At 41.5% G+C, this 22,271-nt stretch overlaps 1 protein-coding gene across 1 annotated transcript in view; it reads left to right on the forward strand.

The window, feature by feature from the left end:
- Positions 1-2,055: 2,055 nt before the first annotated feature.
- The window catches only part of RFX6 (regulatory factor X6), a gene marked incomplete at its 3' end in the record, with an annotated part of 39,192 nt that continues 18,976 nt past the window's right edge, over positions 2,056-22,271 (forward strand). The window contains exons 1-6 of the mRNA XM_081997883.1: positions 2,056-2,916; positions 3,178-3,334; positions 4,965-5,088; positions 6,623-6,684; positions 16,035-16,112; positions 19,677-19,704. Of these exons, the coding sequence (XP_081854009.1) occupies positions 2,718-2,916; positions 3,178-3,334; positions 4,965-5,088; positions 6,623-6,684; positions 16,035-16,112; positions 19,677-19,704 (648 nt within the window). The 5' untranslated portion in view covers positions 2,056-2,717. The remainder of the gene's footprint in view (positions 2,917-3,177; positions 3,335-4,964; positions 5,089-6,622; positions 6,685-16,034; positions 16,113-19,676; positions 19,705-22,271) is intronic.

Raw genomic sequence — 22,271 nt, forward strand, 5'->3', positions numbered from 1 at the left:
TGTAGGCTGGCTCAGCTGAGCAGCCGTCCCTGTGACTTTGTAAACAGGCAGCACCAACCTCCAAAATATAGAAGAATATTTTCTATAAAGCAAAAGGATTTGGCTGTTTTATTACTGCACGAGTGAAGAGTTCAAACACCACAATTTCCCTTTGCTTGCCAGGATTAATCTTTCCATCCTGTAAATTACTTTAATTGCCGATGATTTCATATAGAACCTTTGTAAAACAATTTGAGTTTATTAAAGAGCACTGTCTGTCCCCTGTCAGAGGAAAATATTTTATATTTAATTTTAAATATTACATGTTACTTATTAAAAAAATCCCTTACTTCTATTAATTATAGAACAGATATGTTTGCTCATATATTGGCACTGGATGATGTATCTGTTCTCATGCATGCTGCAAACATTGTGTGTTTACTTAGGAGCACTCGCCTATCCACTTTTTTTTCTTTATTACTGCAAACATAAGCTTAGTTTTACACAAAGCTGGTAACACCATGAAACAATCTTTCACTGGCTTTGAAAGAACAAGTAGGGCATGGTTTGTATGTGCCAGGAAAGGTTACTGGGTCCAAGGAGAACTTCTGTTTACTGAAAAAGCTCTTAAAATCATAATCAGTTTTAGGTAAAGCTAATTAAATCAGTGCCTGGCCCACAGAAGGGACAGGAAGGGACTACAAATGGTTGTTGCCCCAGGGTGGAAACCAGCTGGTCCCTTGACTGGACCCCTCATTCAGTTAAACCCTGTGCTGACGATGGCTAGAATTCATTAGCGTCACTGAGGATATTCTGACATCATAGCAAAAGGAGAATCCTGCAACAAATAACTACATTTAGTTCCATATTACCAAAAAGATAACTGCACGTTGGATTTTGCTCACAAGACATTCAACACAACAATTACTAACTGGGAGGTTTTATTATACTGATCCTTGTGGGCCAAATTCTGAAGTACTCGGGTCAGCCAAAAGTCACAGAGAAGTCAGAGGGTCAAATGCAATTTTACTGCGACCTCAGAACAAAGCTGTTGAAACCAGAAGCTGAACTGTCTCAGCAACTTATGCTAAGAAGTGATGCACTGACAAAGTCATGTATGGACAAAGTCATGTGTAGCATCACATATGAAGTAAGAAGGGGACATGGGAACAGTGAAGAAATGTTTGAATAGAGGAACCAGTGAGGAAGGCAATATTTATGCAGTTAAGGGAAGAGCTGTAAGTAGAAGCAGCAGAAAGTTCAGGCTAAATGCCATTTTTGACTCTGGGACTCTCTCACAGGTAATCCTCATTTCAGAAGTCTGTCATTCATATTTAGGATGCGGGTTTGGGTCATTTGACAGACACAGGCACACCTGGAGTTTTGTTAAATACAGATGCAATAGCTGATAGCTGGTCTGATAATGCATTTGTGCAGGAGTGGAAGTGATCATACTCTGCTGCTTTGCACTGCTGCTGGGATCAATGACTTGAGGTGCAACAGAAGATTGGAAGAGAGCAATAGGAAGAACAGCTCTTCACAAGCTTTGTGTCTGTGACAGCCCAACACTACAACACTACTTCATGGCTGGAAGGATGCCTCTCACATTCCTCTGATAGAGCATTGCAGGGCTGCTGGCTGCCACGAACCACACTACAGTTTCCCAGCCCTTATCTGGAAGGAACAAAATTCCCAAAATTTTGCTTTAACAAAGATGTATTAAAACAGTGGATGTTGCAGTGATCAGGCTAATTTTCCATCCTGACAACTTTGCTCTCTGCAAAAAGCAGGAACCATCTTTCTGTGATTGTCCCCTGCCTCCTCCCTCAGTCAGCATGCTGAAATGGAGCACAGCAACGACACGCCTGCCAAATCAATGTGATTTATTTGTACAAAATCGAGATGTTTTGTTCCAACACCCATCAAATTACACTAGGAAATCACGCGATCCCGACAGTAACAGACGGTGCCCAGGAGGGTCCCATGGCCTGCCAGCCACGGCCGGCTCCCCATCTTGGCCTGGGGGCTGTCAAGAGGCTGCTGCCGGAGCGGAGGTCCGTCGGCTCCCCCCTCGCCCTCACCGGAGGGGTCGAGAAGAGATCTCGCGGCCGCCCTCCGCCGTGAAGGGACTTGCGGACCCCCGCCCGCCGCCCCCCTGCCGGGCCAAGGACTACTCCCTCACACCGGCGAGGGCCACCGCCGGCGGGAGCGAATCACTCAGTCCCCGGCAGCTCCCCTGAACCTCCCGGGCCTCCGGCCGTGCCTCGTCCCCTCCCGGCCAGGCGCGACCAGCCTGACCGGGCACCGCGGCGGGCGGCGGAGGCGGAAGGCAAGCGACGGGGAGGCCTCCCCGTTGCCGCCCGGCAGCGACCTCCGGGACCCCACGCAAGGCGGAGCCCCATCCGCGGGCGCGGGGGAGCTGCCGTGGGGAGGGAGTGGCGCCCGCGGGCCCGGCCGCCTCTGCCCACGCGGGAGCCATGCAGCCTCCCGGGAAGGCGCCGTAGGGCACAGCTGTCCCCCGCCGCCGCCCTCGCGTCGCCTCTCCTCCCTTGGGCTGACACCGTCTTCCGCCGCGCTGAGGGAGCCCCGCACAAGCGGCCGGCGCGGCCCATGCCTCGGCCGGCGCCCCCCGCGCCCTAAGGCCGCCGCCGCGCCCGCCCCGTCCCGTCCCGTCCCCTCCCGCCGCCCATGGGCGCCGCCTGCGCCGCGGCGGGGCAGAGCAGGCGCCGGTGAGGAGCATGGCCAAGGGGCCCGAGCGAGAGGACGCCTTCCTGCACCTGCCGGCCGCGCAGGCAGCGTCCGCCGCCGCGCAGGAGGATTGCTGCGCGGACCTGCTGGGGCGAGGCTTGCTGCCCTACGCCGGGGAGGGGCTGGGCGCCGCGGCGGGCGCCGAGAGGCGGCTCCCGGAGCCGGCGCTGCCCGCCGGCATCAAGCCAGGTAGGCGGTGGGGAGCCGGCAGCGTTCCCTTTCCATCCCGCCGTCGGGGCGAGACGCCGCGGCTGCCGCTCGGGATCCGGCGGGGACGCGAGGTGCGGCGGGTGCGACCGCCGGGCCCGTCTCCTCAGGCAGCGGCGGGCAGGGCGGCCGGTTAAACGGGCGCCTGCGGGGCCGGCAGCGGCGTCGGGAGGAGGCGACGTATATATGCCCGGCCGTAACGATGCCCTTGGGCTTCTCTTCTTGTTCACCCGCGGCGCTCAGAAACGCGGTGTAGCAGCGAAGCCTTCCCCTCGGAAGAAGAGGATGCAGATGCTGGCGGCGGCGCGCTGAAAGCCGCGGACCAGAGCCCGTCTGCGAAGAAGAGCATCACGCAGATGATGAAGGACAAGAAGAAGCAGACGCAGCTCACCCTGCAATGGTAGGGCTCCGGCGGCGAGCCCCCGCCGCCCGCCCCTGCACCCAGAGCCGTCGCGGGGCCGCCGACCTGGCCGCTCGGCGGGGACAGCCCGCGCCTTCCCTGCGCGGCCGCTGGCCGGTCCCTCAGGCCCGAGGGGCCCTTGCTTTGAAAGCTGGGCCGGCAAGGAGGGTTACACCTCACAGCTCTTTCAGGAATAGTTGTCATTTCTGGGTTTGTGGGGGGTTTGGTTAGTTGGGGGTTTGGGCTTTGTTTTTGGTTTTTTTGTTGTTGTTTTTTTTTCGGGTAAGCCTCATCTACAAAATAAGGACATCCACCCCCAAATATCTGATTTTTTTTTACATTAGCAGAGGTTTATCACTTAACAGAAATCTCTGTCAGATTCTCACAGTACGTGAGAAATTATTCATGAAATGTATCGAAAAAAATGTGGAAATGAAGCGTTACTTAAGAATTACATTTGTGAATGGATGTTTTAATTATCCTTTAAGGCTATGAATGTTAGATTTTTGCTGTCCTATAATGTATTTTTTTACATTATATTCTACCATCCATGGAAGCCCTAACTTTACTTCGTTTTATCTGGGCAAAAATTAACCAAATAAGAGGTCAAATTTTGCAGGCATTAATTGATAAATGTTTCTATTAAAGCACACTTGAAATTAGGGAGGAGTTACCAAATGCAAATCTAGATTTTTTTTTTTCCTTCTAACTGAAAAATGAGAGTAATCCAAATTTCCCAGTTTCTTGGTCTAGCTTACATCTGACGTCTGAGCCTCAATTGTAAGGATTTGAGTCTGGTGAGTCAGTGCAAAATTATTCAGTATGCAGCATTTACTACACAGTATTTTCTTACAGATTTGTGTAATTTGAGAAATAAATTTATTGCACATCATTCCAGCAGTAGCAAATAATGTAAATTGATAAAGAAAAGAATCAGGACCACAGTGAAATACCCAGCTGTTACCAAGAGTTCAGTTTGAGTGAAGGGAACCAAGTTTATTCACTTCAGTTTTTAAAATTTTACTTTAATGACCATCACTAGGCACTTGTATTTTGTAAAATGATTGGGAAGCTACGTAAAAATGCACCCCCTTCAGAAAAAGCCAGTTCTTTGCTTTTCAGTATGGTTTGGTAAAGAAACAGTTTCAGGTCCAGCATGGAAGTGAAAAAGCAAACGTAGGAAGAAAGGAGACGTTAGCCCATTAGTGTTAAAGAAACAGTGGGACAGAAGATGCAGGTTCAAGCTTCAGCTTTATTCAAAGCACGGAGGTAAACCCAAGACTTTCATAGCCTAGTTAGTGCTCTTATTTTCAGAGCAAGGCTGGTTCTTAGGTGATGACCATATAATGATTTATAGAAAGCAAGAAAGTCCAGACATCGAAAAAAGACTCATTAAGAAAAGGGACCTGGCCCCAGGTTTTCTGTATTCTGCAGCTACCCTAAGCACCAAGTGTGGAGTTAGTCTCTAGTGTCTGTCTTGTTCATAAGAAACTCATCTATGTGCTCTCATGGAAATCTTCAGTAAAATTAAAAAAAAAAAAAAGAGAGCAGTACCAAAAAACAGAAGGAAAATAAAATGGGGAGACATGGCATGTTGCTTCTTACTACAGCAGTTTCTTTCTCTATACAGGCTGGAAGAAAACTACATTGTCTGTGAAGGAGTTTGTTTACCAAGATGCATCCTTTATGCACATTATTTAGACTTCTGCAGAAAAGAGAAGCTGGAACCTGCCTGTGCTGCAACTTTTGGGAAGGTAAAGAGTAAATGTCTTCATAATTTGTTAGCCTAATTCTTTGATAGAATGATAATTTAGCACAGCTGTGTCAAAGTGCCTCTCAAATTCACATCTTTTCTACTGCTAATGTACAGGGAATCAAACGAACTACACCGGTCTAGCTGAACGGATTTCATGACACCACCTTATAGGAGCGTGAAGCTGAAATTCCCTTTGATTGATTGTTATTTCATATTTAAAAAGAAGCATTCTCCTTGGAAGTTTTTTTTTCTCTTTTTTTTTTTCTTCTTTTTTGATGATGATATTAGTAGTGTTCTTTCCACAAAAACTGATCTGACATGAAAGACACTTTTAATTATACTAAAGGCTGTGTAAAGTGAGAAGTGACACAAGAAGCAATACAAGAAGGGGAATAAAAATCAATAACACAAAGAGCTCCTGAATGAAAAATTGTTGATTCATCCTCTTTTCTCCCTTCCCTACAACTAATCCTGAAATCATTTAGTGAAAGGGAGATGTGAACTCTCTAAATTAAATACTGAGTAGTTAGTGAAACAGGAAACCAAAAATGCTTCAAAGATCATCTTTTTTTAAACACTGCTCATCTAGTCACTGTTCATACATAGCAAAATGCGTTAATTTAATTAAATAATAATAATGGATTTAAAATCCAGTTCATAAAATGTTCACTTACTAATTTTTTTCCTCTTCAATTGGATTTACTGAGAAAGTGTATGCCTAATTTTCATTATGCAGCTTCAGTATAAATGAGGAAGACAATAGCTTTCCATTTAAACATTGTTTTGACAGTGATCTATCTATTAGATGTATCTATTAGATCTACCTCTATCACTGAATTACTTTTTTTACTTAATAAACCTTTTTGCCTTAAGCATCATTCTTTACAGGAAGAGTAGGATGTTTTTAGGGCACTAATCTCAATCTCACGAGTCCAGTGACAGAATGTTTTGCTTGACTTGGATTAAATCACATAACATGAATTCTTTATGTGCAGCACAGAGCTAACAGAAACTATCACAGGGTTTCAGTGAGCATAAATAAATTTAGGACTGTCCAGCACTTTGATAGTGGAGGACCTGTGAGGCAAATATTTGCTTCCTTTAACCTTCAGAACATACTTTTCAAATCAAAAATCAATTTATTTTAGTTGTTTGACTTTGAAAACAGAATAGCTGGAGGGCAGATCTTTCCCTGGTTCTGTTTAGATCTCTGAAGCAAAAGTACAGTTGTACTTTAGGGACCTGAATGAAACAGAATCCTGGTGAAGAAAATTAGATTTTAAGTTGTAGAAGTGAAAAAGGAAAGGAAGAACAGGTGGGAAGGAGTTTACGGGTGGGAAGGCTGGAGGTACACAGCGAGATGGGCGAGGATGGAAGGACCCCTGCAGTGTAAACCATGCTTCATTGGTTATGTTGTGTCATAAATGTCATAAACATTTATTCATGGACTACATATATTTACGATTTTTCTATGAGCAGATTGCTAAGAAAGTGTAGCATAGTTATAATTAATACAGTTCTTTTCTCTTTAGACCATTCGCCAGAAATTCCCTCTCCTTACCACAAGGCGGCTTGGAACAAGGGGCCATTCAAAGTAAGGCACAGTTATCTCTGCACCCGCTTACAAAACACATTCTAGGAAGAACATGTATTTCCATGTCTCCATAATATGTACTAGTTGGCAGGGGAGTTTATTCTGATGACAAGCTGCAAGTGGTAACTTTCATGTACGTGACGAAACTGATACAGAGTTGAGTTTGAAAACATTACTGCAGGCATAATTTCTAAAAATTCTTGCAAATCTATGTCAAAATCTTATATATCAAAAACGTTACATAATACATATATCTTTGTTCATCTTTCTATAAATAATGTGCAATTTAACTATGATTTTATTTGCCTTTTGCAAATCCAACAACTTTCATTATGTTGTCTACATAGCAATAGGGATTAATTTAAAGACACTAGGAAAAAGCATTGTCTTAGTTTGAGAAGAAGGTGTACGTTTGGTCTTTGTTGTGAGCCGTTTATAAAAACTCTGAAAAGTACACAACCTATGGTGCAGCCATTTCATAAATAACGTATCCAATTAATTTGTATGTTTGATCTGTGGAATGTTAGCCTGTGGGAACAGATCCCAGATGATTTTATATTAGCTGTGCTGAAATTCTTATTAATTCCGGTTCTGGCATTACGCTTTTGGCCATGATACTCTAAAACTGGGGTGAACAGTGGTAACAACATATTCCCTTACACCCACCCTCCCTCCTATGTCCTGATACCAAGACTGCTGAGGAAGGACTGATGAATTGTACCCAATCTGATTTTTATTTTTTGATAGGGGAATGATACTTCTTAAGGCAGGGAAAAACTGTGTGATGTACTGACGTAATGCATGTAGAAGAGTCAAAATAATGCTCTAGAGTATTTCTAGTGTCAAGCTATGAGTTAGGTAATTCTAGGAAACCTCTATCCCTGTTTGGAGAGTCACAAATACAACAGTCCTCTGTATTGCCTGAAACCAAGACTGGCTCTGAGCTTTTCTGGGTGTTGTGCTTTAAATTGTTATTTCAGTGTTTATCAACATGCGGTTTTAAAAAATATTTAAACCTAAATAATGTGCCCATACCATTCTACATAAAATAGGACTAGTTAAATAATTTTGTTCTTTTAAAGTAACTCTCCAAAAACTTAACGGTTTTCAGTCTCAAATCAAGTTTAGACCAGATCCTTACCTGTGTATTTCTATTTATTTCAAAACAAGATTTCCTAAAAATAAGACATTGCTACAAGGAGCAAATTAGGATAGATAATGTGTCCAGCTTTCTGCGTACACACAGAAATTAAACATTTGTTATTAATGCGTATATTTTAGGAGATGCATGCCTTTAAATATGTGAGTAGTCCTAGGGTTTTTCTCACGCTTAAAATTACAAATGCATTGATGAATCACCTACTGAATAAGATTCATGGAACTATCCTCGACTTAGAGAAGAAAGCACAAAGAGTTGATGGTTTACTGAAACGAAACTAAACCCCAGAAAATTGTCAAAGAAACATTTTGCTAATGAATAAGATAGAGAACAAGAATACTGGTAGTAATAGAAGAAACTAAAACATTCTGTTTGCTTGGGAAAAATGTTTTGAATGACTTAGCCTTGAAAGACAAAGCTATTCTTTCAGTAATTTATAAGCAAAACTCAAAATGAAAGGAGACTGAAAAGGAAAAAAGCTACAAGATTGTGGTTTTCCTAAGTGCTTTGCAGTGTATTAGGCGTGTCTGAAAGATGCATTGTTTACTTTTATAATGTTGGGGGCGTGCTTCATGTTGTTATGCTTGGTTTTCTTTCTGCCTTAGAAATACAAGAAATAGCCAGTTGATTCCACCTTAGTTTTGAAGAATGCATAGGAAATGTAATTGGTGAATTTTAGATTTTGTTGCAGTATAAATAAAGGTGGAAAAGATTTAAATTCCAAATTTTTACAAAGGCATTCTATTTCTTGAGTATGTCTCAAGTATTTATTTTAAATAATCATTAATAAAAATAAAATCCAAAGGAAATAAAGCCTGCATAGAATATTTTCCCTTTTTTTAACAGGGAACAGTTCTTGCATGTTACAGTCTTACAAATTGGTAATCCATTGATTTTTTTCAGAAGAGAATACACAATCTGTATTGCATAGAGAAAAACTGGAACTGAAGGTCATTTCTCTTTTTATGGATGACTTATAGACACTGAATAGAGGGGTTTTGAGTAGAGTTACTATTAGAAATGTTATTTGTAGGAGAAAAGAGGGATTTCATATATTGTCTGCTGTGGTGAAGTTCAGCTGTGGTTACAGGCATAAGATGATGTAGAGTTGGTCACCTTTGCAGATGGGTATTTGCCGCTAGTATTGTGTTTAAGTTTTTAGGAGATCTGGCGTTCACGATCTGTGCAGCAATATTTGACAACCTGCGCATTCATCAGTGCCTTGGTTGAGTAAGTATTGGTCAGGTTCATAACCTGACATGTTTGGAGAATCACTTTCAAGTTATAATGAATGAGAGAATACAAGTTGGAAAGTATCCCAAATGCTCACTATATTTTTGATCTGACATATCTAATACATTGATAAACAAGATCCAATCCGGATCCAAACTTCCAAAATCTATCATGTATCTGCATAATTCAAAGCACTGTAAGTCAATGTCTATTAAGTAAGGGGTATGTTTCAAATCTAGTTTTTGACATGGGAATCTCGCTACAAAATTAATTGTGTTGGGACATGTGTCACTATACACCCCATTTCTCTGAGACATTTAACAGTACTAGCACAGAAATACCTCATGCCCAGCATTTCTTCAGCAGATCCCATATCCCTACTGACCTTGGTGGTTTTATATGCCGTATTTTCATATGGATTAATTGTTCCTAAACAATTTCCTCAAAGGGATGAGGCATCAGCAGAATTTGTTTGAACATCTGGCATTTGTTTCTTCTTATTTTTTTAATTGGATTTTTCCTCTGCAATTGTCATTTCCACTAAGGCACATTTACATTGTTCTTGCTGTGCAAAAAAGGGCCTCACAACAGGCACAAGTGACAACATCTCCAGTTTGGAGACTGGATACAGAAGCAAGTAGTCATAGAGAAGTGGCAGTATAAAATAAAAATCTGATTATTATTTATCGGTCTCTGATACTGTGCACCATATTCCCCTCCAAACCACAGTCTCACTGAGGAGTAAATTCATTTCTGTTTTCACCAGGTAGCAGTAAGTCACACAAGTATCATTTACAGAAGTATTTCCATTAAATTAATAAGGAAATTAAGGGACGGTTCATCAGTTTCAGTAAATGATTAGTTACCCTCTGCTTTTATCTGAGCATGGCCTCTAAACGTTTTAAGCTGTTCCTGTGTGGAACAGAGCTGCGTTACTGGGACTGCTAAGAGACACTTCATACTAGCAATTAAATCCCATTTTTTTAGGCATGGTAGTATAGTGACATTGTTTTATTTCTGTTGTTGCTATCATTATTTCGATGTAGCGTTAGTAGGGGCAGTAATAGTACTAGCTGTTCCTGACAGTGATGTTTTGTATTGTGGTACTGCCTAGGAGCTCTGATCACTGTCCAGGGCTGTACCGAGCCCGATGCTGCAAAAGCAAGAAAGGAAAAAGACGATTCCTCTCCGATGGAAGCGTTGTTCTTATATTGCAAAGAAAATCTAAACACCAGGAACAGAGTTCCTCGCGGCACACTGCGTGCGTACACAGTAGTGTATCGATAGAGCCTGGCTGTGGTCAGAAGAAAGCAAAGAAAATCAGTTCCCTTTCCCATCATCTTCAAGGTGACAGAAGTTGCTTTTCTCCCACACCGAAACACGGGCAAGCTCTTTCTAGCATTCTCATGAGCATGAATTGGATTTGAGGAAGAACTGTTTCTCTAAGGTGTGGGGTACAGGTGCTGCTCTAAGGTGTGAGATAGATACACAAATGTTAGTTCCTCCTCTGGTTCCAAGCAGCATTTGTCATATTCTGTTTTGGGCAAAGGAGAAACTTAAAAATGGGTCTAATAAATCCTAGAACTTCAAGTCAGAGTCTCTCTCGCTGTATTGACATCCAACAACCCATTTGTACAAAAGTGTCAATACTAAAACACTCATTTAAACATTTGACCAACAAGGTACAACACATTGGACACAATTCTGTTAACAAGGTTCATTCATCTCTCATGCTTATGCTAATGACTCCAGACTGCAGAATGCAGGGGAAGTTTTCTATATTCCTGCTGAGTGGAAGAAGACCCAGAACAATAAATACTGCAAACTGCTGTCTTAGATTAGTACTTCATAAGCAACCATTGTCTGTGCAGCAGGTTCTGAATCCTCATTTTTGCATAGGTAATATTGAACATACTGTGGTCACTGCTAGAATTCAGTTATAATCTTCATAGTACATGAATTAGCTGGAGCAGCTATTCAGGAAAACATACATACTGCTCAGTCCATACACACAGAAGACTGTTTGAGCTCAAGTTACAATTTAATTTCTTTGTAGACTTTGATCAATGATGAATCTTAGCTTTTATCCATCATGTCTGAAAAACTATTATCTTATTTATTAGGAGTGATTTAGTGGGTTAATAAAACTGATATGGCAGCTGGCCCTGTGATAACAAGTTATTGCAAGTCCCTGAACAGCTTAAGCCTATCATTTCCTTATCAGCTATCATTTGTGTCAGTGTATGCTAAAATCAGGGCTACTAGTTGCGTAGGAACATATGTTACAACAGACCACTAAAATTAAAAGAGGAAAGCAGTTCAGCTTGTTTTTTAAAAGGTTTCTTACCAAAATTGAGAATAAGTTCCTTATGATGACTGGTTGAATTTTATTGAGTATGCAATAAAAATATAAATAGTAAAATAAATATATAGGGTACATACACATAGAAATATGCATATAAAGAGAAGGAAAGAAGGTGCTTGAAGTTGTAAGTTAAAGATGTTATCAGTGTGTCTGGGATGGGTATACTACTTTCAACAAGGAGTCCAAAATAACCTATTTGGCTAATTACTTTGGCTTGTAAGAGAATAAAAATCTTTATATCTTACTACTCTATGAAGTCGGCCAGACAGAACTTGGACATTACAGATTATAATTTTTTAATTTCTTTTGTGTCATGACTGGAAAGCTGTACATTTTAGTACTAAAAATTCAAGTACACTAATTGCTGAAGGAAATCAGAAGGATAACTGCTATGCCTTTGAGACACTGAATAGGTACTGAAAATATCTGTTTTCTACATACCAAAATGTCACAATGTAAATTCTAATATCTTGGGGCATTCTAGAGCAGGAACAAATATATTGCTGATCACTGGAAACCTGAGAATCCAAATGATATAACAGTTTTTGCTTCTAGCACAAATATGTTAATATTGAATTAGATATTGAATAATCTAGATATTGAATCGTACCTTTGTAAAGAAGTAATGCTTTTCCTTGCCTCTGGCCCATTCCAACTTCAGCAGGAGGGAATTCCAAATTTGTGGTGAAAATGTGAAATTTTATTCTTAAAATTTAAAAAATGGCATGTAATTGAAACTGAGAAATTTTAGGGTATTGGAATGAGAAGTAGGCAACTTCTTGCTTACATGGACAATGACAAATAGGCAGATAACATTGTTAAAGAAGCAGTCATAGTTCTCTTTTGTTTTTCATGCTGTTCATTGTACAAGCTTTGCAATGTCAAGACTAAGTAAATGCTGTTATTTCAAAGAATCCATACATGCATATTTGCAATACCTCTTGTGTCACATCTAAAATTACTTCATTTTCTTGCAAGAAGAAAAAACGTTCATGCCTTTAGGTTTTGTGTCAGAGCTCTGTCAAATATTAGCAATTTCCAGATCCAGGTCTTTGGCCCAAGTTTATCTGGTTAACAGCAAAAGCAGTGGTTGAAAACCTTTAGGACTTTGATTTACAACAGCCATGCTGGCTGTCTCGAATCACCTGCCTGGCAAATGGAGGACAGGGAGGTGATTGGAGAGAGCCAGCATGGCTTCACCAAGGGCAAGTCCTGCCTGACCAACCTAGTGGCCTCTATGATGGAGTGACTGCATCAGTGGACAAGGGAAGAGCTACCGATGTCATCTATCAGGACTTCTGAAAGGCCTTTGGCACGGTCCTCTGAATTGGAGAGAGATGGAGTTGATGGGAAGACTGTTGGGTGGATGAGTAATTGGTTGGATGGTCACATCCAGAGGGTAGTGGTCAACGGTTCAATGTCCAGACGGAGACAGGTGATGAGCAGTGTCCCTCAGGGGTCTGACTTGGGGGTACTAGTGGATGAAGAGCTGGACATGAGCCGGCAATGTGCGCTCGCAGCCCAGAAGGCCAACCGTGCCCTGGGCTTCATCACAAGAAGCGTGGCCAGGAGGTCGAGGGAGGAGATTCTGCCCCTCTGCCCTGGTGAGACCCCACCTGGAGTACTGAAGCCCTCAACACAGGAAAAACATGGACCCGTTAGAGTGCGTCCAGAGGAGGGCCACAAAAATTATCAGAGGGATGGAACAAACACCCCTCCTGTGAAGGAAGGCTGAGGGAGTTGGGGTTGTTCAGCCTGGAGAAAAGAAGGCTCTGGAGAGACCTTATTGCAGCCTTTCAGTACTTAAAGGGGGCCTATAAGAAAGGTGGGGACAGACTTTTTAGCAGGGCCTGTTGCCATAGGACAAGGGGTAATGGTTTTCAACTAAAAGAGGGCAGATTTTGACTAGATAGAAGGAAGAAATTTCTCACACTGATGGTAGTGAAACCCTGGCACATGTTGCCCAGGGAGGTGGTAGATGCCCCATCCGTGGAAACATTCCAGGTCACTTTGGTCACAACAACCCCACGCAACGCTACAGGCTTTGGGGAGGAGTGGCTGGAGAGCTGCCCGGCGGAAAGGGACCTGGGGGTGCTGGTTGACAGCCGGCTGAACATGAGCCGGCAGTGTGCCCAGGTGGCCAAGAAGGCCAACAGCATCCTGGCCTGTATCAGAAATAGTGTGGCCAGCAGGAGCAGGGAAGTGATCGTGCCCCTGTACTGGTGAGGGCACTGGTGAGGCCGCACCTCGAACCCTGTGTTCAGTTTTGGGCCCCTCACTACAAGAAGGATGTTGAGGTGCTGGAGTGTGTCCAGAGAAGGGCAACGAAGCTGGTGAGGGGTCTGGAGCACAAGTCTTATGAGGAGCAGCTGAGGGAACTGGGGTTGTTTAGTCTGGAGAAGAGGAGGCTGAGGGGAGACCTTATCGCTCTCTACAACTACCTGAAAGGGGGTTGTGGCGACGACGGTGTTGGCCTCTTCTTCCAAGTAACTAGCGATAGAATGAGAGGAAATGGCCTCAAGTTGCGCCAGGGGAGGTTTAGATTGGATATTAGGAAAAATTTCTTCACTGAGAGGGTGGTCAGGCATTGGAACAGGCTGCCCAGGGAGGTGGTGGAGTCGCCATCTCTGGAAGTGTTCAAAAAATGTGTGGATGTGGCACTTCAGGACATGGTTCAGGGAACATGGTGACGCTGGATTAATGGTTGGACTTGATGATTTTGAAGGTCCTTTCCAACCTAGTGATTCTGTGATTCTGTGATTATGACACTTAATTAAAGGTCCCATTGGCATCCTAAAGCACCTTGAGGTGTCACTTTGCTTTGATCAGCCAAATCTGGCTTTAATGGGTAAAAAGGCAACTGCTACGAGCAGATGGTCCTATGTCGGAGCTTCTGAGTATTAACAGATATTTAAAAATGGTCAATTCACCTCATCACCGTCCCTCAGAAAAATACACTTATGGGGCAAGAGAACGAATGGTAAAGAAATAGGTGAGAAGCTTTTGGCCTTCCTGTGGGTCACCAGGTACTACTGCAATCTAGTGGTATTATGAAGACTCATCATTTTCAGGCAAACAGTAAAATCTATGATGTTTAACAAGCAGCCACTCTGTCACATTTCTGGGCTGTAAAATCCTCAGTGCATGCAACACTCTACCCAGAAACAGAACGACTATTTCCGCTGAGATTTTCAAAGCCACCTAGGCTAAGCATATATATTATCCTAATGAACATTTTCTTAAATATCATTTGTATCTATCATCTTGTATCTAAAGCCTTTAGTCAGCTTTGTAAATATAAAACCTTTGAGGGTTTTGTTCTTATCTCTGACTGTCCCATACAAGAACAAACAATAAAATTGTGATTTTTTTTAAATGGACGTCACCAGGAACAGCAGAGAGGAGCTCAAAACATTTGTTTATGTGTTCTATGAACTATTTGCTGGGGACTGTGTGTCTTAAGAGTACATTTCTTCAAGTTTTTGAGAAGTTTCAGTGAAATTAGTGCAATGTGTTGCAAAGTGTTACCTCTATGTTAGGCTTGGTTTACAGGCAATATACTTGAACTACAAGTGTTACTTTGAAGCAGTTCAGTTAAACCAGCTGCCATGATGTTTTCAAGCTAACTTGAGTAAAAAACGAATGATCCTGAGTATACTGTCCATAACATTCTTAGACGACTTCAGTTTAAAACAATCAATCGGTTTTTAAATCTACTGAGCGGAATTTATAAGAGAGGACCTATCACCTTTGACAGATGAACTCAAGCAATCTTTGCTATGACTGGTAAAGAAAAAGCTGCCCTGAGCTTGCTCTCCTGCCCTTCTCCTGAAGGTCACTTCTTTTGTAACAAAATCAGTGGAAGGTAGTAAGTACCTACTGTGTAGCCAGTTTTCTCAGCACCAATACACCCTCTCTAGCGTCTTTGGTTAAGGTGTTGGGTTCGGCACTGCAGAGGCTGAGCAATAGGCTCATGTTTCCTCCTTCCAGCTCTGTTTGGGAGCAGTAATTTCCAGGAGAGCTGCAAGGGAGACAAATGTGGATGAAAACTGCCTAAGCAGCTAAATAATTCAGCAGAGTCGGTCACCCTACAAGCTGAGAGAAGAATGAATGAACGACATGTTAGCATTTTTAGTCATAGGAGGCTGAACACTGATTTATAGGGTACAGTGGGGAGTTATTTTCAACTGAAGAGAGCCCTGTGGGACTGTCTAGTTATGACAGTGGTAAGCCTGATAAAATAAACCTGGTAGATCAAACCCAGCACCCTTTCAACAAACAAAGTAAAATGGAAGAGAATGCACATTAGGGAAAAGAGATGTAACATGTTTCTAGGAGATTCGCTGTTCCAGCTACATTCGTGTTAGAGAGTAAGTGTTTTAAATTTGAAGAAGATCCCAGCCTTGAATTTTGGATCAAATCATGACAATACTGTTTTCTATGACACCAGATTTTGTTCCACGTCAGTGAAAGTAATTGGTAGAAGCTGTTAAGAAAAGTTTTCAGAAAGCATTGAAAATCAATTTGACACTTTGCTTTACTTGACACATCACTCATAAACACTCCTCTTTTTTTTTTTTTTTTTCCCCACAGGTATCATTATTATGGAATTGGCATTAAAGAAAGTAGTGCATATTACCACTCTGTGTATTCTGGAAAAGGCTTAACCAGGTATAGTAACATAACTTCTGAGACGTAGTCAGTGAAGGTCTAACTTTAACCTTCTCTTAGGAAGATATTTGTAGGACAATAATTGTTGTTGACACCAGAACTAGTATTACTGCATATCTCAATGTCTGGCATTCCCAGATTTAGGTAGTAGTTTGTTCCCTAAAGACATTGATTTTGTTTTAACAGGTTGAGCTAGATCTTTTGCTAGTATCATCCAGTATGGCCCCACCTCAGTCAGTGTAGAGCTGTGTCAGCTTGTACCAGCAGAGGGTTTGTTCAAGTTGGTGTAAGGCAGCAAAACACCATTTCCAGAACACTTGTCTCATTTTGTTTGCTTGTGTATCACCCTCTGAGTTCTTTCCCCAGGACAGCTTCACGTTATGAAACGTCTGGGGACTGGTGTGAAGCTGGCACCTGCGGGCAGGAGGGAGGGATCAGTGTAGATTAATATTTACAGGTCCTTTGACTGGCTAATATCAGTTTAAACCTAACCCAGGAAGCTCTAATTATATTTATTTAAGGGACAGCTAGCAGGATCAATACGTTACGATAGCTGCCTGTTGGTTTGCCAAAGATTAATAGTTCTTAAAACAAATGTCTCTGTTCACATATGGCTTGAATGATGGCTTTCATTGTCTACGGCAGTATACCTGTATAAGTGGGGACTCTGAAAAAGGAATAAATGAGTTTATAATCACACATAGAAAATTCAACTGCTGGCAGTTTTACGATATATCCAAACAGACTATTTCCAAACAATAGGTTAAGTGTAAAAATTGAGGCTAATGTTGCCAACGATGCTTAAAAGGAGGGCTCTCTCCACTGCAGGACTTACAGGATAATAGACTGGAATATGTCATTTCCTTGTCCAGTATTTATCCAGAGCTGTGGAGGTGTTGCTGGTACACAGTGAGATGAGATTCTTTTATAATACAGAATTATCTTGAACAAATTGCTCATTTAATTGACCAAAAGACAGTTATTTTCATTTAAAGAAATATAATCACTCTTAGTCCTCAGCTTTATGTCAGCCAGTGCCCTTTTCATGTAAAACTCTGTCCTTGCACAATCTAGCAGCAGTGAATGCAAAGAAAGTGGAGGTTCTGCAAAATACTCCACGGCTGGATTTCCAAAAGTATATGTTCACATAAAGATGGCATGGATAGTCTCTAAGATTTTCAGGAGTACTCACTAGATTCAATAGTTAGGAACCTTTTCTTTGTGTTAGGACTTGTGCTCTCAGGTATGAGATGTTGAATTTTCAGGGTCCAGCAGCCAAATTGCCTCCCTAGCTGGTTGAGAACAGAAGCTCAAATGCTCATTTTGCACAGTCTGGGCCATCACTGTGGTTGGATTTGTCTGTGTGAAGATAACGATGCAGTAGCCTGGGGTTAAGAACAAGCTTCTGGGTAAGGAAAGAGTCAGGCAGTGTAGGGATTCAAAACCGAGAGTGAATCTCCCAGTTGCTGGCTGCTGCATATAATGATCCATCGTAAAATCTGTCCTTTGGCTGATGTCTGTTCTGGTAGGTGAGCTATAAAAATGGTTCCTGGATCAAGCTTGGGGCAGAAATAGGCAGGGGAAATATATGGGTTGATAATAATATCAGATCACACCATGCACAAATATAGGCATATGGAGGTCTTTACCACAAGGCTTGCATGTTAGATGGCAGCTTGTCAAAAGATTAGAACGGGCAATGGGCCTTAGTTTAGCTGCCTAAATATAGGTCTCTACTGCCATTTCAAATTTAATTGGCATTAATGTATTAATATTTAGGTAACTGAGCTGAGTACAATAGTCCTTAAATGCAGGGTTGCAGATGCCTGGATCCTTAACTTCCACTGTAAATTTGACCTCCTGATTCCTTTAAGTATTGAGCCTTGCACTGTGAAAGGAGCACACCTAACACCAAAAGTCATTAGTATCCTCAGCTCTGTGTGAAGGGTAGCTTTAGCTAGCAATTAAGGCCCTGGAGGAGCAACGCTAGCAGATGCTGCCTCGTGTTTTTGCCGTACATTCTGTGTACATTTTGCTGCACATGCGGAAGTCCGCAGTCCACAACAAACACATCCAGCTATGAAGCTAATTAGCTCCATGCTGTAACCAGCTGAGTGATGCCTTCTTCCATACTCATCTGTTAACAACCAAGAGAACTGGATAATCGTGTGATGGGAACTGTCAGGTACTTGTGCCTGGCCTGGGCAGGAGGAATTCCATAACCACTCAGCATCTGGTTTTCTGTCCTGCCAGGAGAGCATCTCAACAGCATGAAATCACATATCACCACTAATAATTATAAGACTCAATGTTGCCCACAGTATCTTATCAGTTGGCAGCTATCAGAACAGGAAATAACAATAATCGAACAACATTTATGTCTCCAACATTTTGGAGAGGGTCCAATGGAGGGCTACGAGGATGATTAAGGGACTGGAACATCTCTCGTATGAGGAAAGGCTGAGAGACCTGGGGCTGTTTAGTCTGGAGAAGAGAAGGCCGAGAGGGGACCTTATCAATGTCTATACATATCTGAAGGGTGGCTGTCAGGAGGATGGAGCCAGTCTCTTTTCAGTAGTGCCCAGTGATAGGACAAGGGGCAATGGGCACAAACTGCAGCCCAGGAAGTTCCACCTCAACATGAGGAAAAACTTCTTCACTGTGGGGGTGATGGAGCACTGGAACAGGCTGCCCAGAGAGGTTGTGGAGTCTCCTTCTCTGGAGACCTTCAAAACCCGACTGGCCGTGTTCCTGTGCAACCTGTCCTGGGTGATCCTGCCTTGGCAGAGGGGTTGGACCAGGTGATCTTCAGAGGTCCCCTCCAATCCCTACCATTCTGTGATTCTGTGATTCCGTGATTTATCGTTATATTGATCCATTAGAATCTCTATCAGTACACATTCTCTAGGTTAGTAGTTATAATTTAAAACATATGCTTTCTAATTTCTGCACTGAAGAGTTGCCTGATAGTCCAATAACTTTACTGGCAATCTCCCAACTGGACTCTTCATAGGACATTCACTATACTGCAACATATTTTTGACAGTTAATGAATCTTTGATCTCAGAAATGCACTGCACCTGCATCAAAATAATACTGTGGTGAAAAAAATGGAAAACAGCTATGATTTCTTAATTTTCCTGAGAAATGTAAATTCTAGATATATTTTTGCTACTCTGAATTTACTCAGCTGTATCAAAAACTTTATGTATTTCCCGATAAAGACGTTATGGACCTGCACCTGTGCTGTCCTTTTGATATTTGTGAAGTTGCAAAGATCCGAAGAAAAAACAAAAACTGGGTTTTATACTTTACTGTTTGGTCAATGATGTGAATCTTCATGTTTTAGAAGACATTAGCAGGTTTTCTGATATCCTCAGGCACTTGCAAACCAATGGAAGAAGTTAAGAAAAAAGCATTGTTTTTATTATAATTACATTTGGAGAAATGTGATCATTTTTCTAATTGATCTGTTTCATATGTTTATTTTATATGTGTATACATATGCAAACTCGAAAAATGTTCTGCTTATGAAAAAATAATCAAATGTGTTTATTTTCAAAGGTTCTCTGGAAGCAAGTTAAAGAACGAGGTAAGTGCTGGAGTCTGTTTCCTTTCACTTCTGCTATAATCCATATGACCTGTGGTTTTCTTCACATTCATTTCTTTGAAAATTACAGCAATAGTTTTCATTAAAGATTAGACTGCATAGCCTTTTTTCATGACGCTGAGTATTTGCTCCTCTAAATATTCAAAGGAAAATAAGATTGGAAGGCACCTTCTGGGGTTCCTGTTCCAATCCAGTTCCCCGTAACCACAGAGCTTCATAGTAGACCCTCTTAAGCAAAGAATCAAGCTCTAGCTTAATTTTTTGCATCCATTACTTTTGCAAGAGGGCTTTTTCAGAATCTCATTTGTCTGATTGGAAGCCAAAAGATTTTTTTAATAAATTGAGTTGTATACTTTCTGGTCAGAATTGTGTTTATTTTTTGCTCTTCACGACATGTTCCTGTGCTATGTCTTTTCACTGCTTTTGCTTGCTAGATGGAACAAGCAGCAACTTTAGTGACCAGCCTTATAGCCTTTCACTGTATTTGTTATGATTTGAGTATCTTTATACAAAAAAAACATAAAGGCTTGTAAATGACATGTCTCCAATTTCTATTGGAAATAGCCCTTTCTGATGAGCCCTAGAACCTCATTTGGGGTTTGTTTGGTTGTTGTTTATTTTTGTACATAACGGGTTAATGATTGCTCCCAGGATTGTTCTTTGACACTGAGTTCAACTGGCATGGAACAGCCTGCGCCCTCTTTATTAAACTCCTGAACCTACAAAACAGCATAGGCACATCTCAGCCACATTGCCGCAGAGAAGAGTCCCTAGCACGCAGTAACTGTTGAAGCATCACTAGGAATTGTTTGGGAGACTGGTAATTGGCATGGGCCAAAAGATTGCCAGTGGCCATTCTGAAGAATACTGTTCCAGTATTGCCCAGGACTGTTTCCTGACGCTATTTAATTTACCAGACTAAATATACCCTCTGTGATTGACTGATACACAGCAAGTCTTTCTCCTTTTTCATTTCCAGATAAAGAACTCCTAGCTGATAGCAGAAATTCTTATTAGTCTCTGAGGGTGTAGCTTTGCTCTGTTGATTTCATCCCCTTTATTGCCATTATCTGAAAGCCATCCAGATCTTTCTACGTGACGTCTTGGTCTTCCTCTTTATTGATGATATCACTAGCTCATGTCAGCCAATTTAATCTATGAAATGTTCAATGAGATCAGCCCCAAGTCTGATCTTTGAGAGTCTTCACTTCAGTCCCTTTTCAACCCAGTAGTTTCCCTGTCAACACAACTTGTCAGCATTTCAGGTGAAGCCAGGTTCTTAAACATTTTATGTTCTTGTACTAATCCCCATTCTCACCAGCATAACTAATCATTTCCCATGGTGACACTATGTCAAGTATTTTCGTGAGGTTCAGATAGATTAGATCTGCTGAATTTTCCCTGTTTGCATAATCAGCTATCTTATCAAAAAGAGATAGTGGTATGCCATGGGTTATCCCCAACATATTCAAGAATTCATGAGCGCTACTACAGCATTCATTCTTTCAGAGTTTTGGGACTGAAAATTTCTGGTTACCTTGGCATAAATGAATGCACGTTTACTTCCATCTCTGATGTGGCATTCCCAGTCTATTTGGGAATTGTCAGAACCATAAACTTGTCTTCTTTGTGCCCCAAAGTTCAATACCTTCATCCTCCCAGAAAAAGAATCACAGAGAAATCAGAGGAAATAAGTGGGAAAGGGCACATCAGTATGAGTTTTGGTTGTGTAGCTCTGTCTTGTCTGAAATTATTCAGGCAGGTCTTAAAAGAAAAAAAATGGCTTTCATGGTCAAAAATGAATTTTAACAACCTCAGCGTACTAAAAATTTGACATCATGTTTTCCATTAAAGTGAACAGGTGATATATCCTTATTCATTTGCTTGAAGGTACATGCAGTCAGGTATTCCAGAAAGATTTGCAGTGATTGCATAAGGTATAATTCTCAGTAGGAACATAAAGACATTGAAAAGATGTTAAAGCACTGATTGTCTAAATATACTGAGTAAATGGCATTTGAATGAACACTTATTGAGTGCCAGGGACACTGTTTACTTCTGGTATGTTTTATCACATTTTCTAGTATTCTCTCTGTAGGGGGAGATATCAGCAAATTCTTTTATCTAAACCAGTTAGTGCACCATTAGAGTCTGCATGGTTAATTAGGCAGATAATATTGCTGTCATTATCTTAATGTTAAACGGCCATTAGAAACAGATGGCATTAAATTGAAAGGGCGAGTGGCAGTGGGTTAAAATATTAAGCCTAGAACTGAGGCATAGTCATGTAAGCCCATTAGGAAGGTAAAAAACATTGCAGATTATCTTCTCTTGAACCTCCCACCACCATCACTGCCTTCTTTTTAAATTAACTAATCTCTTTTAATCAGAGCTTTTAATATATTTTATGGGTAATTGCATAATAAAATCAGTGAGATTACTCCTGTTATTAAAAAAACCCAAATCTCCTGATACTGATAGGCAATTACAAAACTGCAAGAGTATTGACACAAAAAAGTACTAATGTTTCTAAATTTCTACAATTTATT

This window comes from Phaethon aethereus (assembly GCF_964289735.1).
Source record: "Phaethon aethereus genome assembly, chromosome: 3".
NCBI lineage: Eukaryota > Metazoa > Chordata > Aves > Phaethontiformes > Phaethontidae > Phaethon > Phaethon aethereus.